We start from the raw sequence: 13,603 nt of genomic DNA, 5'->3' as shown, positions 1-13,603 counted from the left end.
CACTCTCCACTGACAGCCACACACTCAGAGCGGCACGGATCAAATCTAGACAGCAAGCTGAGTAGGAGGCTCCGCCTGACTGATTCCGGGAATGGGTGGCCAAGCCTGACTAAATGTTACAAAATGAGCCTGGAACTTACAGCAGGAGGACAAGCTCTCTTGCCCGGAGAGGACAAGGGTCCTGGGTGCCTAAGTGATGCCCCATTGTACCCTGCCAGGTACACTGATGCTCATGGGATCCTGACATGCTCTGCATCCATCGTGGAGATTAAGCGAATGAAATGTGCCCTGTCATGCCGCGGGCTTCAGTGTTGCTGGGATCCTAATAATGAGGTGTTGGAAATAGAAGAGGTTGGAAGCCAGCCTTGAGCTGTCACTTTCCTGAGTTTTGGGAGCCTGGAATCCCACCCTGAAGAATCCATCTTTGATGGGCAGACCGGGTTCCACAGCTGGAGAGTTCAGCTGCAGGAGGACTTCCTGCAACAGTCCAGTCCATAGCCACAAAACCTTCCCCCAGTTCCCAGCTCAGAGTCCAAATTTCCACCTCTGGGAGAGGAACTGTCTCAGCTTCTACAAACCAAACCTATAGAGATCTCGACGGGAGGCGGTGTTCTCTTGCGTGCTTGCTCCAAACAAGCAGGGTCTACCCCAGGTTTCTCGGAGGGCGAGAGACGCCCCACCCAGGCCAGGGCCCCTGCACCCCCCGCAACCACACTCAGGAGGCCCAACCCTTCCCACAGCCAGCTTCAAGGCTGGCTCGCAGGTTCGGGCTAGTCCGGGGCGGGGACTTGGGAGCGCCTAAAAGTTGTGATGAGGGCGGGGACGCAGGCCCATCTCATTTAAAGGCCTGGAACCGGCCCTGAGGCGCCGGCAACCCTGGGCGGTCCCAGAAATTGCGCTGAGCTGGGGCTCCCTCTCCCTTCGCTGCTGAGGTCGCCATGGGCCGCTACCATATCCGCGTGGCCACCGGGGACTGGATCTTCTCCGGGTCGTACAACCGCGTGCAGCTGTGGCTGGTCGGGGCTCTGGGGGAGGCGGAGCTGGAGCTGCAGCTGCGGCCGGCGCGGGGCGAGGTCAGTGGGCTGCCGCGGGGACCCCGGGCCGGGCTGGGCTGGGCTGGAGGCGGGCCCGCGGCTGCAAGAGGCAGGAGAGACAGGCGGAGACTTCCAGGGCGTTATGACTCCGGGAAGAAAGTGGGAGGTATGGGAAGGGTCGAGAGCTCGGAGCCCAGGCTGAGGCTCACCCCTCCCCATTTCCACTCACGGTCCTGGCAACACCTATTATCTCCACCTACAAACCACCGACCGTGGATCCCTCAAGTAGGAGTGTGGGGCGCGCTCGGGGAACCGCATCCACGAGCCACGATGCTCAGTCCCCGCCGGTCCTTGACCTCTCCCACACCGCCGCGCCTGGTGCTCACAAGGCAATCCTTGCGCGCAGCGCTCGGGACGTTGTCTCGGCAGCGCGGGTCTGCGGGGCGCACAAACGATTTCCTATCCCGGGATCCTCGGCCCTATCCTCCTCTACTCCCAGCCCACCCTCCAGGGCCTGTCTCCTGAGTAATGGACCTACAGGTGGAAGAGTTCGAGCACGACATCCCCGAGGACCTGGGGCCGCTGCAGTTCGTGAAGTTGCGCAAACATCACTCGCTGGTGGACGACGCGTGGTTCTGCGACTGCATCACCGTGCGGGGACCTGGAGCCTGCAAGACGGCTGCCTTCCCCTGCTACCGCTGGGTGTTCGGCGACGGTGTGCTGAGCCTGCCCGAGGGCAGCGGTGAGCCGGGCGCCGCCGGAAGGGGCGGGCGGAGCGGGGGGCGTCGGGCTACCTAGGGAGTGCGGGTGCAGCGGTTGGACTGGGGCTGAGCACTGCCTCGGAGGAACGGTGGGCGCGCAGAGAAAGGGTCGAAATCCCAGGATGCGGGACTGGCAGGAAGTAGCCAGGAATGGCTCGCGTTTTGCACGGGATTAGTAAAGCTAAAGGAGTAGAACTGCGAATGGAAAACAGAAAAGCAGGGAGGTCTCTGCGTGACTCGGTCAGTGGCCGGAAAGGGTGCGGGGAGGGAGACAAAGAGGCCTCTTTCATTGAGGGGCTTGCTTGGATAACCCTGCAGGCCAAGGACACGCTGGCAGGAGAGCAATGAGAAAGCAGCTCATGTTGAAGGCTTTTGTTGTATAGTAAAAAACAAGATAAATTCTGAGACCTAGAAAGGCAAGGCTGGCAAGGCTGGGAACAGGATCTGTACGAAACTGACTCAAGCACAGACGGGGACAGAAAAAATAAATACATAGGAGGGTGGTGATTCCACGGAAGGTGAAGTCAGGTGAGGAAGCCATGCAGACACTCTCTGGAGGGCAGAGCAGGAGGTGTGAAATTAGCCAGAGCAGGATACAGAAGACAGGTGTCCGCACACAGGTGATGTGCATTTTACTGGAAAGTCAGATCAGATTTACAGAGAGAAGGAGAGAAAGATCTTCTGTCTGCTAATTCACTCCTGCAGCCGCAGCTGAGCCTATCTGAAGCCAGGAGCCAAGAGCTACTTCTGGGTCTCCCACGCGGGTGCGGGGTCCCAAGGCTTTGGGCTGTCCTTGATTGCTTTCCCAGGCCACAAGCAGGGGCTTGGATGGGAGGTGGCATAGCCAGGACGTGAACCAGCAGCTATGTGGGATTCCAGTACTTGCAAGGTGAGGATTTAGCCATTGAGCCATTGCACTAGACCCTAATCAGGGCAACTTTTTTTTTTTCCCAGTCTCAAATATGGGTGAAATGGGCAGAAAAAGGGAAGATGAGTTTGAGTATGAGAAAAGGAGGGCAAGCATGAGACTTCTGTCTGCAGGCCAGGGCTGAGGGCTGGCGTCGGTGAGGACAGGCATAGGAGGTTGGCCCAGGGCTGAGGGCTGGCGTCGGTGAGGACAGGCAGAGGAGGTTGGCCCAGGGCTGAGGGCTGGCGTCGGTGAAGACAGGCAGAGGAGGTTGGCAAAGATGGGATAAAGCCCTGACATTCAGTCGAGGGGCAGAGTCAGAGACAAGTATCAGTGTAAGGCTGAAAATGTGGATACAACTACAGAGAGAGAGAGAAAGAGAGAGAAAGAAGCTAGGGAACACACAGGACCAGACAGAGCTGGTGGCCAATGGCCTTCATGCCTCCCCAGCCCGCCTGCCGGTAAACAATGCCTTGGACGTCTTCCAGAAACATCGAGAGAAGGAACTGGAGGAGAGACAGCGGACCTACCGGTAACCATCCCCAGGCCTCACAGCCATGCCACCCTTACCTTCCCCTGAGCCCTTCTGCCCTCCATGCCCTCCCTGCTCTGTCCTCTATCTCCAGCTGGGCCACCTGGAGGCAAGGACTGCTCCTGACCATAGCTGCCGACACAAAGGAGGATCTGCCCCCCAACATGAGATTCCATGAGGATAAGAGGTTGGACTTCGAGTGGACGCTAAAGGCAGGGTGAGACACAAAGGCTGGGGCTGGGGGCCTGGCCCAGAGTCGGGGTGTAGGGACTCAGGGGTGGGCTTAGGGGTCCACACCCCGGTATCTTTCCTAGGGGGCTGGAGATGATCTTCAAACGTATCTACACCCTTCTGAGCTCCTGGGATCGCCTGGAAGTCTTCGATCAGATCTTCTGGGGTCAAAAGAGTGCCCTGGCTGGTCAGTGGCTCCCCCAGCTTCCCAGAAGATCAATGCACCACACACACCACAGCCCCTGGACTTCCTTGAAAGACAAGGCCTCCTCCTCCCTGGTCATCTCTGAGAAAGCTCAAGCTTAAAAAGGGCAGGGCACAGGCTCCCAGAATGTCGATTCCCTTCAGGGAGGGGCTGGAGGAGAGTGGAGAACAGAACCTAGGAGACACCTCCCTCCTTTACCCACAGAGAAGGTTCACCGGCGCTGGCAGGACGATGAGCTCTTCGGCTACCAGTTCCTCAACGGCTCCAACCCCATGCTGCTGCGGCGCTCCACCTGCCTGCCCTCCAGGCTCGTGCTACCCTCGGCCATGGAGGAGCTCCAAGCCCAGCTGGAGCAGGAGCTCCAGGTACCTCCCTCCACCCTGCACTGCCCTCGCCTTAGTAGTGAGCTAAGGGCTGGGGAAGCAGAGAAAGGACAGCAGGCGGTGGCAATATGCTTCCCCTTGACGCAGAGTCTGGTGGTAGAAAATGCTAGAAATGATGGAGGAAAAAAAAGAAAAAAAGTGTGTGTGTGTGTGTGTGTGTGTGAAATTCCAAGGAGGTTCCGGCATGCCAGGACACAGCTGGGGGCCAGTGACCCCAACGTTCCCTGGCTTATGTCAGTGTTCTGGACCCTGGAGAAAAGTGAGCTGGATTTGGAAGAGATAAAGTATATACGAGAATGAGCCTAAGATGGTGTGTGTGTGTGCGTGTACACACATGCATGCATAGTTAGGGGCAGCTCTGTGGGGCATTTGGCAGAGGAAATGAGTCAGAACAAGGAGCGAAGGAAGGTATGCTAAGCTGATGGGAACCAAGAGCAGGAAACTCATCAATAAGGGGCGAAGTGGGAAGGAATCTGGCAACCCTGACATGGGGCCCGTTGATAACATTTGTGATCTGGACACAGCTGTTAACCTGCACACACCCACGCACATGGCATCTGTCCCCATATGGGCTATTTAAATTGAGGGGAAATGGGGCAGGTGTGCTGGTTCTTTCAGCAGGACTCTGGTGCTGATGGAGGGTGACGGCTGGAGGTCAGGCCGTTGTCTTCCAACATGTGCGTTCTGTGAGCTAACGCAGCCCTGCTTCCCCCAGAACGGTTCCCTGTTCGAGGCCGACTTCATCCTGCTGCATGGAATCCCAGCCAACGTGATCCGAGGAGAACAGCAGTACGTGGCTGCCCCCCTTGTCATGCTCAAGCTGCACCCCGATGGGAAGCTGCTCCCCATGCTCATCCAGGTGAGGCGTCCCTCTCTCAGCTGCTATCAGTTCACCTCGGCCCCCACCTGCCACCTGCCACCTTCACCCGGTGACACCTGTCCTGAGCTGGCTGCCCGGTCTCCCTTGTCTCACTCCAAAATGTCCTCCTGGAGTTCACAGCCCCTACCATGGTCGGACTTCCGTGTCCATCAGAATCTCAGAAGGGCATGATGAAACACTATGTGGCTGATCCCAATGCCAGCCCCCCATCAGCCTGTCAGGGGGTGGCAGCGGGGAAGCTGCATTTCCCACAAGTTCCAAAGTAAGGCGGACGCGCAGTTCCAGCCCTCCCCCGGGAACAACCGCTCAGCCTCCAAGTGGCCTCTGCCTCCTGAATGCCCTGCCTCCCACCCCGGCATCTCTTGAGTATGTTTTCTCACTACTCCCAGTAGGCAGCTGCCAAGGACCAGCCGTGCCCTTACGCAGCCAGAGTCCGCTTCCTACCCACCCCCGAATCACTCATGCCCAGCAAATTTCTCCCAAGCCACTGATAGGACCTCCGACAGGACCCCATGCTTCCAGTCTCCTGCCCGCATCCACGACAGTGGAACAGCTAGCAGGGCAGAGTGTGGGTTCTTGTTCCTCCTCCTATTTTATAATGTCCCGGAAGATGAGGTGAGGCCAGCATCATGGCATTGTGGGTAAAGCCACCACCTCTGATGCCAACACCCCAAATGGATGTTAGTTCAAATCCCAGGTGCTCTACTTCCAATCTAACTCCCTGCTAGTGACCTGGGAGAAGCAACAGAAGATGGCCTAAGTTTGGGGCTCTTGCCACCCATATGGGAGACGTTGATGAAGCTTCTGGCTTCAATCTAGCCCTGCCCAGGCAGTCAGAGCCACCTGGTGAGTGAACTAACAAATGAAAGATCTCTGTTTCTACCTCGCTCTCTAATTCTTTCAAATAAATAAATCTTTAAATTATATATGCATCCAATCCCCTGGGAGGTGACCACGTCAATCACGTCTGTTGCCCCACGAGTGGTGACCCTGTCATCACCACGTGGCCAGGTTCACAAATACACCTCCCTTCTCTTTCCCCCAGATCCAGCCCCCCAGCGCCAGCTCTCCTACCCCAACACTGTTCCTGCCTTCAGATCCTCCACTAGCCTGGCTTTTAGCCAAGTCCTGGGTCCGAAGTGCCGATTTCCAACTGCATGAGCTCCAGTACCACTTGCTACACACTCACCTGGTGGCTGAGGTCATCGCTGTCGCCACCATGAGGTGCCTCGCAGGACTGCACCCTGTCTTCAAGGTACAAGCTCTGTCCTCTCAGCCCACTTCTCTCAGACTCAAGGACAGTTCAGCATGGCTCACCTTGAGTGTGTCGACACTTCTATCCCATGAGCCCCCTTTTCCAGCTCGGCCCCTGCCCTGCTTCTACCTGCCTTGGCCCCAGGGCAAACAGTGGAGTTGTTTGGAGGGCAGGCTTACAGCGCCCTCACAGCCACCTGTACCGGCTGCTCTGGGCCCTGGGCCCTGGCCTCAGTACTCTCAGAGAGCCTTGGTTTTGGGGGGACAGTTGAGTGACAGAGCACACCAGGGTGACACAATGCACTCCTGCAGCTGTTACAAATGGCTCTTTGTCCTCACGCATCTTCTCTCTTTGTGTGGATGTTACGCTTTCTATGACACGGAGCATCTTTTGTGAGCTTTCTGGAAAGTGTCAGGCTGATGTGAGCTGCTGTGGCATCTCAACACCATCAGCATCACCATGTCACCTGAGCTGTTTCTGTATCCAACTCAATAAACCAGAGGAATTACACAGGGCCTGGAAGACTGGTCTAGAACAAAGCAAAGCAGGAATGGCAACCTGAGTGTGGGTGGGGACAGATGGAACACAGCCCCGTGTCACTGCTGCCACAGATAGCTCAGTACAGCGCCCCTCATCCTGACAGAAAGTATGCCCCCCACCTCCTAAAGAAACCCAACAGTGACACAACCTGAAGATGAAAATACAGATTTTGTTTATTTTGAAAGGCAGCGCTACAGAGGGAGATGAAGAGCTCTTCCATCTGCTGATTCTCTCCCCAAATGGCAGTGAGGACCAGGGCTGGGTGAGGCTAAAGCCAGGAGCCTGAAATTCCTCCCAAGCCACCCAGGGGTCCAAGTTCTGAGGCCATCTTCTGCTGCCTTCCCAGGCACCTTGGTTTCTTTCATGCTGTTTAAGATTGGGTGATTGGGGCCCAGCACAATGGCTCAGTGGCTAAATCCTTGCCTTGCATGCGCCAATATCCCATATGGGTGCTGATTTGTGTCCTGGCTACTCCACATCCCAACCAGCTCCCTGCTTGTGACCTGGAAAAGCAGTAAAGGATGGCCCAAAGCCTCAAGCCCTTACACCCATGTGGGAGACCCTGAAAGAAGCTCCTGGCTTTGGATCGGTTCAGCTCTGGCCATTTAGGCTACCTGGAGAATAGGCCAACAGATGGAAGATCTTTGTCCCTCCTCCCTATAAATCTGCCTTTCCAATAAAAAGAAATAAATCTTTTTAAAAATTAGTTGATTAATTTGAAAGCAGAGTGACACAGAAAGAGGGAAACACAGAAAAATTTTCCATCTGTTTGTTTGCTCCCCAAAAGGTTATAGCAGCCAGGCAGGGCTGAGCCAGGCTAAAGCCAAGAGCCTGGAACTCCATCCAGGGGCTCAACTACTTGGGCCAGCTACTTTCTGCTACCAGCAGGAAGGTGGACCAGAAGTGGAGAAACTTGGACTTGAACTGGCACTCCAATATGGGATGCAGGTGTCCCAGGCACAGCCTAACCCACTGCACCCTAACAGACCAAGGAGACATAGCTTGGATAATGAATGAAAGATTAAGTTTTTGTTTTTCTTTTAAGATTCATTTTTTGTTGTTGTTTTGTTTATTATTGGAAAGGCAGATCAGATTTACAGAGAGAAGGAAAAACAGATCTTCCATCCAGTGGTCCACTGCCCAAATGGCTGCAATGGCCAGAGCTGACCTGATCCAAAGCCAGGAGCCTCCTCCAGGTCTCCCACAGAGGTGCAGGGTCCCAAGGCTTTGGCCAATCCTCTACTGTTTTCCCAGGCCACAAGCAGGGAGCTGGAAAGGAAGTGGGACAGCTGGGGCATGATCTGGCACCCGTATGATAACCCAGTGCTTGCAAAGGGAGGATTTAGCTGCTGACCCATGTGCCGAGCCCGGAAAGGATAATTTAATCCGTATTCAAGGACCAATGGCTGACGCCAGCCACTTCCTGAAGAAGGAGCCCTGTTACCGCCCCCTGTTGGCAGAGGAGGAGACTGCTGCTGAGAGGGTAGTTAAGCTGGTCGGGTATCAATTAGATTGAGCTGTGCAGTATAGACCAAAATCCTGGCCACTGTGATGCCAGGGCGCCACTCACAGGAAGCTGGGGAGCATTTGGCTGAATGCTGAGAGAAGCTGGGTGCCCTGCCCAATGAGGAAGTGTCCATGCATCTCCATCCTCTTGTCCCAGTATCCACCACCCACCTCCGTCCTTTTGTCCCCAGCTCCTGATGCCCCACATCCGCTACACCATGGAGATCAACACCCGGGCCCGGGACCAGCTCATCTCCGATGCAGGAATATTTGATCAGGTGAGGGGGAGGTGTGGGGGGAGCCACCCAGGTCTCCTGCTTGCTGCGATCTTCCACCACCTGCGGGGCCCCAAAGCGGCCTGTGCCGATGTCCCGACCCTCATGCTCATGAGCCCTGTCCCTTTTACAGCCTCGAGGTCCTCTCCTGGATGTCCTGCTTCTGTCTTTCAAGTTCTGTCATCTCTCTTGTCCCAGGCAGTGAGCACAGGTGGAGGGGGTCACATCGAGCTGCTGCGGCGGGCGGTGACTCAGCTGACCTACCGCTCCCTCTGCCCTCCTCACGACCTGGCTGAGCGGGGCCTGCTGGGAATCCCAAATGCCCTCTATGCCCACGATGCTTCCCGGCTCTGGGAGATCATTGCCCGGTGGGTGAGAAGGGGTGGAGAATGGGGGCGCCTATACTTCCAGTCAGCGTGAGGCAAAGAGAAAGGAAGGGGTCTAGCCCAGGGGACAAAGACAAGCAGTGATTGAAATATGTCAGAGAGCAAGGATGCGGGGCCTGTGGGTGGAAGAGCGAGGGGTCTGGAAGTGCCAGGGAATTCCAACATTTGATGACCCACCTTTCCTCTGATTATCCCTGGACGCTGCGGGCTTTAAGGGCAGGCCATGGCCCCGACGGGCACATCTGGAGAGGCAGCTGGACAGAGGCCAACAGCTGTGGCCTTCGATGCTCAGGGCTCGGCTCCCCTCTTCTCTGGCCAGGTACGTTCAGGGGATCATGGGCCTCTTCTACCAAAGTGATGAGGTCGTGAAGAGAGACACTGAGCTGCAGGTCTGGTGCCGGGAGATCACAGACGTGGGGCTGTGCCAAGCCCAGGACCGGGGTAGGTGCCAAACCGGAGACGGGCACTCTAGCGGGAGGGATGAAGGTGTGTGTGGGGGTAGGAGAAGAACTCCACCAGGGCCCTGCCCTGCCCCTTGATGGCAGGGACCCCACTCTGTCCTCACACCTCACTACTCACATGAGAGCATCCGCATCCCACATACACCTGCTAAGCCTCATGCCCATGCCCCTGGGAGGCCCCGGTCAGCAAACCCTGCTCCCACAGTGGGAGGCCAGGCCAGGCTAGATTCCCAAACGGTCAGAGTTTCTGCCTGGCCCTGCATAGCTCCTGTTCTCTCTCGTGGTTCTCGACTTCCGTAGATGAAGGTAAAAACAAGGAGACTGTCCCACACTCACATCCCCACCTTTCCCCGCCTTCCCCTCCTGCCTGCTGCTGTCTGGCACACACAGAGGGTTGGGGCCTGGCACACATCTGCCTCAGTACAAGGTCATTTCTGAGTACAACAAACACTCAGGGCTCTGATCTCAGGATCTGAGCAGGAACTTCAGGAGGAGAAGCCTTTCCTGAGTTCTTCCAAGCTTCACATTCTCTCCAACACGCAGCGGCCAACCTGGCCTGCTTCAGCGCCTGCCCTCACACCCTGGACCAACCTCTTGACTCCCAGCCTCTCCTCTGCAGGACAACTGCAACTCCACTCCCACCCCAGGCAGCCACTGCGGCAGGGCCCTGGGGGTGCAGCCAGCACCTGTGCTCTGGAAGGGTCTGTGAGGGCACCATCCCCTCCACCCTTCCAGTGCTTTCTCTCGTACATCCTCAGTCCTGTCCCCTGGATGCCACATGTCCCCAAAGCCCCTTTTCCCTCTCTCTGGCTAAAGCTGCCCCAGTCAGTACATTGTGTCAGTTCGGGTTGCTGTAACAAATGTCACAAGGTAGCCTGGTTACTCATAAACAACACACACATAGATCTTCCTGTTCTCGAGGCTGGATCGGGGTTCATGATCAGGGTACCAGCATGTTCAAGTTCTGGCTGGCCTCTGAAATCATCATGTGGCACAAAAATAGTAAGCCTTGCTCCCTGAACCTCCTCTCAGAATGTCATGCCTGAAGGCCTCACCCTCTGGATTCCATCACCTCCCAGGGCCTCCACTCCCAAACACCTCCACTTGGCACGTTAGATTTCACCACGTGAGTCTGGAAGGGACCCGCATGAGATCCTGAACATAGCAGCATGTGTTTCCTGCAATCACTGACTGCCTCTCCCTCTTCCTTCCCCTTATTCTTCCTCAGTTCTCACCGTGTACCTCTGATTTTCTCAAGACTTTATAAAGTCTGCTAAAATTAAAAGCTATATTGGTTTGGGGCTAGTGCTGTGGCATAGAAGGTTAAAACTCTGCTTGCAGCACCAGTATCCCATATAGGTGTCGATTCATATCCCAGCTGCCCCATTTTTGATCCAGCTCCCCACTTGTGGACTAGAAAAGCAGCAGAGGATGACCCAAGTCCTTGGGTCCCTCCACTCATGTGAAAAACACAGAAGAAGCTCCTGGCTTCAGATCAGGTCAGCTCTGGCAGTTGCAGCCATTTAGGAAATGAATCAGCAGATGGAAGATTGATCTCTCTCTCTCTCTCTCTCTCTCTCTCTCTCTCTCTCCTTCTCTCTGTAACTCTGTCTTTCCAATAAAAATGTTTATAAAATAATAAATCTTAAGAATGACATTGGATTCATCAATAGTCAGGACCAAGGCAAACCTGACAGGCAGTTTAAGTTCTCTAGTATTTATCCTACCTAGTTATCCTTGTTGCATTTAACCAGGGTCTCTAAGGGGGCCCCTGACAAACAAATGGTCTGTGGAAAACCTTGTGGGAAGCCTCCTCTTCACTGGGATGCTGTAAATCCGTGGCTTCTTTTGGGCCCAACCTTATCACTCAGAGACTGCGAATGCCTGATTGGGAGCAGGAGGAGGCACCCCTAAATTCCGCCTGGCCCCTCTATCACAGTAACTGTCTGAGCGTTGATTACTGCACAAGGGATTGTGGTCTGTTTTCTGTATCAGGTACGCATCAGTTGCACTTCCCAGGCGAACGCACTGAGGTTCAGAGAGGCCAGTGGTAACCGAACTAGAGAGGACTGAACCAGGATGGAAAACCCACATCTGTTGAAATAAATGAGCGCAGTATTGAGTGCTGACCAAGTCCCACACACAGCCATCCCGCTGGACACATCAGCCTGTGCGTCTCTCCCCTGATGCTTCAGTCTCTACTTGTGTTTCTCTTCCCCTGTGCCCCCAGGTTTCCCCATCTCCTTCCAGTCCCAGGCTCAACTCTGCCACTTCCTGACCATGTGTGTCTTCACAAGCACTGCCCAGCATGCGGCCATCAACCAGGGCCAGGTATGGGTGAGCAACTTCACTTGGGGGGCCCAAGGGTGGGATGCGGGGGTCCTACCCTAAGTGACCAAGACCCTACAGTTTCATTTCCTTCCTGCAGCTGGACTGGTTTGGCTGGGTCCCCAATGCCCCATGCACCATGCGGATGCCCCCACCTGCCACCAAGGAAGACGTAACAATGGCTACGGTGATGGGGTCACTACCGGATGTCCGGCAGTCCACTCTTCAGATGGCCATCACGTGGCACCTAGGGCGCCAGCAGCCAGATATGGTGAGAGGAGATTCGGACAGCTGGCAAAAAGAAACCCCAGGGTGAGGGGCTGGGCACTGGGGCTTCTGTTTTCAGACTAAATGCTGACTGACTCTTGCTTCTGTCTCAGGTGCCTCTGGGGCATCACAAAGAAGAGTATTTCTCGGAACCCAAGGCCAAAGCAGTGCTAAGCCAATTCCAGAAAGATCTGGAAAACTTTGAAAAAGAGATTATAGCCCGGAATGAGTCACTGGACCTGCCCTATGAATACCTCAAGCCCAGCCGCATAGAGAACAGTGTGGCCATCTGAGGCCCAAAGAGCGCCCAAACGAAACAATTTTCATCTTGAATTCCGTGCTTTGCTAACTCTCAGCTGCTAAGATGCCATTCTCTCCCCAAAGCAAGCCTGCTGCACCAGCGCCTCCCCATTCGTGGGGAAGAGGGGACACTTGACTCATTCTGTTGAAGGATGAAATAAGATTTGGGGCTTGGCAAGACCAAACAGTCTGTACCAACTCCTAGGCTCTCCTCTTGCAGCACAAAGACAATCAGACACTATATAAACCAGTGAGCGTAACTCGGTTCCACTAAAACTCCATCTATGGAATATACTGGTGTATGGACTTCACAGATCACACCTTTACATTTGTTTATTCAACCACTTCAAAAAAGAAAAAGAGCACCCAGCACAATAGCGTAGTAGCTAGGGTCCTCACCTTGAACACGCCAGGATCCCATATGAGCATCAGTTCTAATCCTGGCAGCCCCGCTTCCCATCCAGCTCCCTGCTTGTGGTCTGGGAAAGCAGCAGAGGATGGCCCAAAGCCTTGGGACCCTGCACCCAGGTGGCAGACATGGAAGAGGCTCCTGGCATTGGATTGGCACAGGGCTCCAGCTGTTGTGGCCGCTTAGGGAGGGAATCAACAGATAGACCATCTTCCTTTCTGTCTCTTCTCTGTATATCTGACTTTCCAATTAAAAAATAAATTTAAAAAATTACCCAAGAACCTTGAGCCACTGTCACCCACATGAAAGATCCAAACTGAGTTCCTGGCCTCTGGCCAGGCTGTTGAGTACATCTGGGGGAGTGAATTAGCTGATGGAAGATCAATCAATCCATCTCTTTCTCTCTCACTGTAACTCTGCTTTTCAAAGAAATAACTTTTTAAAATAATAATAAAATGCAGAAAAATGTCAAATGTGCTTTGCTGGAGAGCCATGTGTAAGCCGCAGGTGGATTTGCCCTTGTACCTGTGCTAACCTGGTGCCTACAGCACATCCAAGGTGCCCAAGAACGTGACTGGGGGCAGGGGGAGAGCTAGGGAGGGTCCTTGGGGATAACAGCCCCCTCTGCTATCACCCTTTCCCAGGAACCAGACTCTCACTTGGTGACCAACTCACAAATTCCTCCTACTCACACATGTACTGCAGAAATGCCTTGGTGAAGCATGGTGCTCCCAGGACAAAACAAACACCTCTGACCCCAGCGCTGACGCAGCGGTGTCACACACTAATCCTCCACCTGCAAGAGCCAGCATCCCATATGGGTGCCAATTCGTGTTTCAGCTGCTCCACTTCCCACCCAGCTCCCTGCTAATGGCCTGGAAAAAGCAGTGGAGGACGGCACAAATGCGTGGGCCCCTGCTGCTCGCGCGGGAGACCCAAGAGG

The 13,603-nt window shown here is 54.9% G+C and overlaps 1 protein-coding gene across 2 annotated transcripts; it reads left to right on the top strand.

Annotated features, from left to right (window-relative positions):
* Positions 1 to 880: 880 nt before the first annotated feature.
* Positions 881 to 12,794, top strand: ALOX12 (arachidonate 12-lipoxygenase, 12S type). Of its 2 annotated transcripts, none has more exons than XM_004594832.2 (14): positions 881 to 1,073; positions 1,575 to 1,776; positions 3,153 to 3,234; positions 3,329 to 3,451; positions 3,549 to 3,652; positions 3,875 to 4,035; positions 4,769 to 4,912; positions 5,979 to 6,188; positions 8,426 to 8,512; positions 8,708 to 8,877; positions 9,215 to 9,336; positions 11,587 to 11,687; positions 11,785 to 11,955; positions 12,065 to 12,794. In XM_004594832.2, the coding sequence occupies exons 1-14, from the start codon at positions 939 to 941 to the stop codon at positions 12,242 to 12,244; spliced, it is 1,992 nt and encodes a 663-aa protein (XP_004594889.2). In that variant the 5' UTR covers positions 881 to 938; the 3' UTR covers positions 12,245 to 12,794. The 2 variants fall into 2 exon arrangements, with proteins under 2 accessions (XP_004594889.2, XP_058531586.1); XM_058675603.1 differs by having other exon boundaries at positions 943 to 1,073; positions 1,534 to 1,776.
* The last annotated feature ends 809 nt before the right edge of the window (positions 12,795 to 13,603 follow it).

This window comes from Ochotona princeps, chromosome 17 (genome assembly GCF_030435755.1).
Source record: "Ochotona princeps isolate mOchPri1 chromosome 17, mOchPri1.hap1, whole genome shotgun sequence".
NCBI classification, from domain to species: domain Eukaryota; kingdom Metazoa; phylum Chordata; class Mammalia; order Lagomorpha; family Ochotonidae; genus Ochotona; species Ochotona princeps.
Note: the sequence above shows the minus strand (reverse complement) of the source record. Positions and strands in the feature narration are given on the sequence as shown.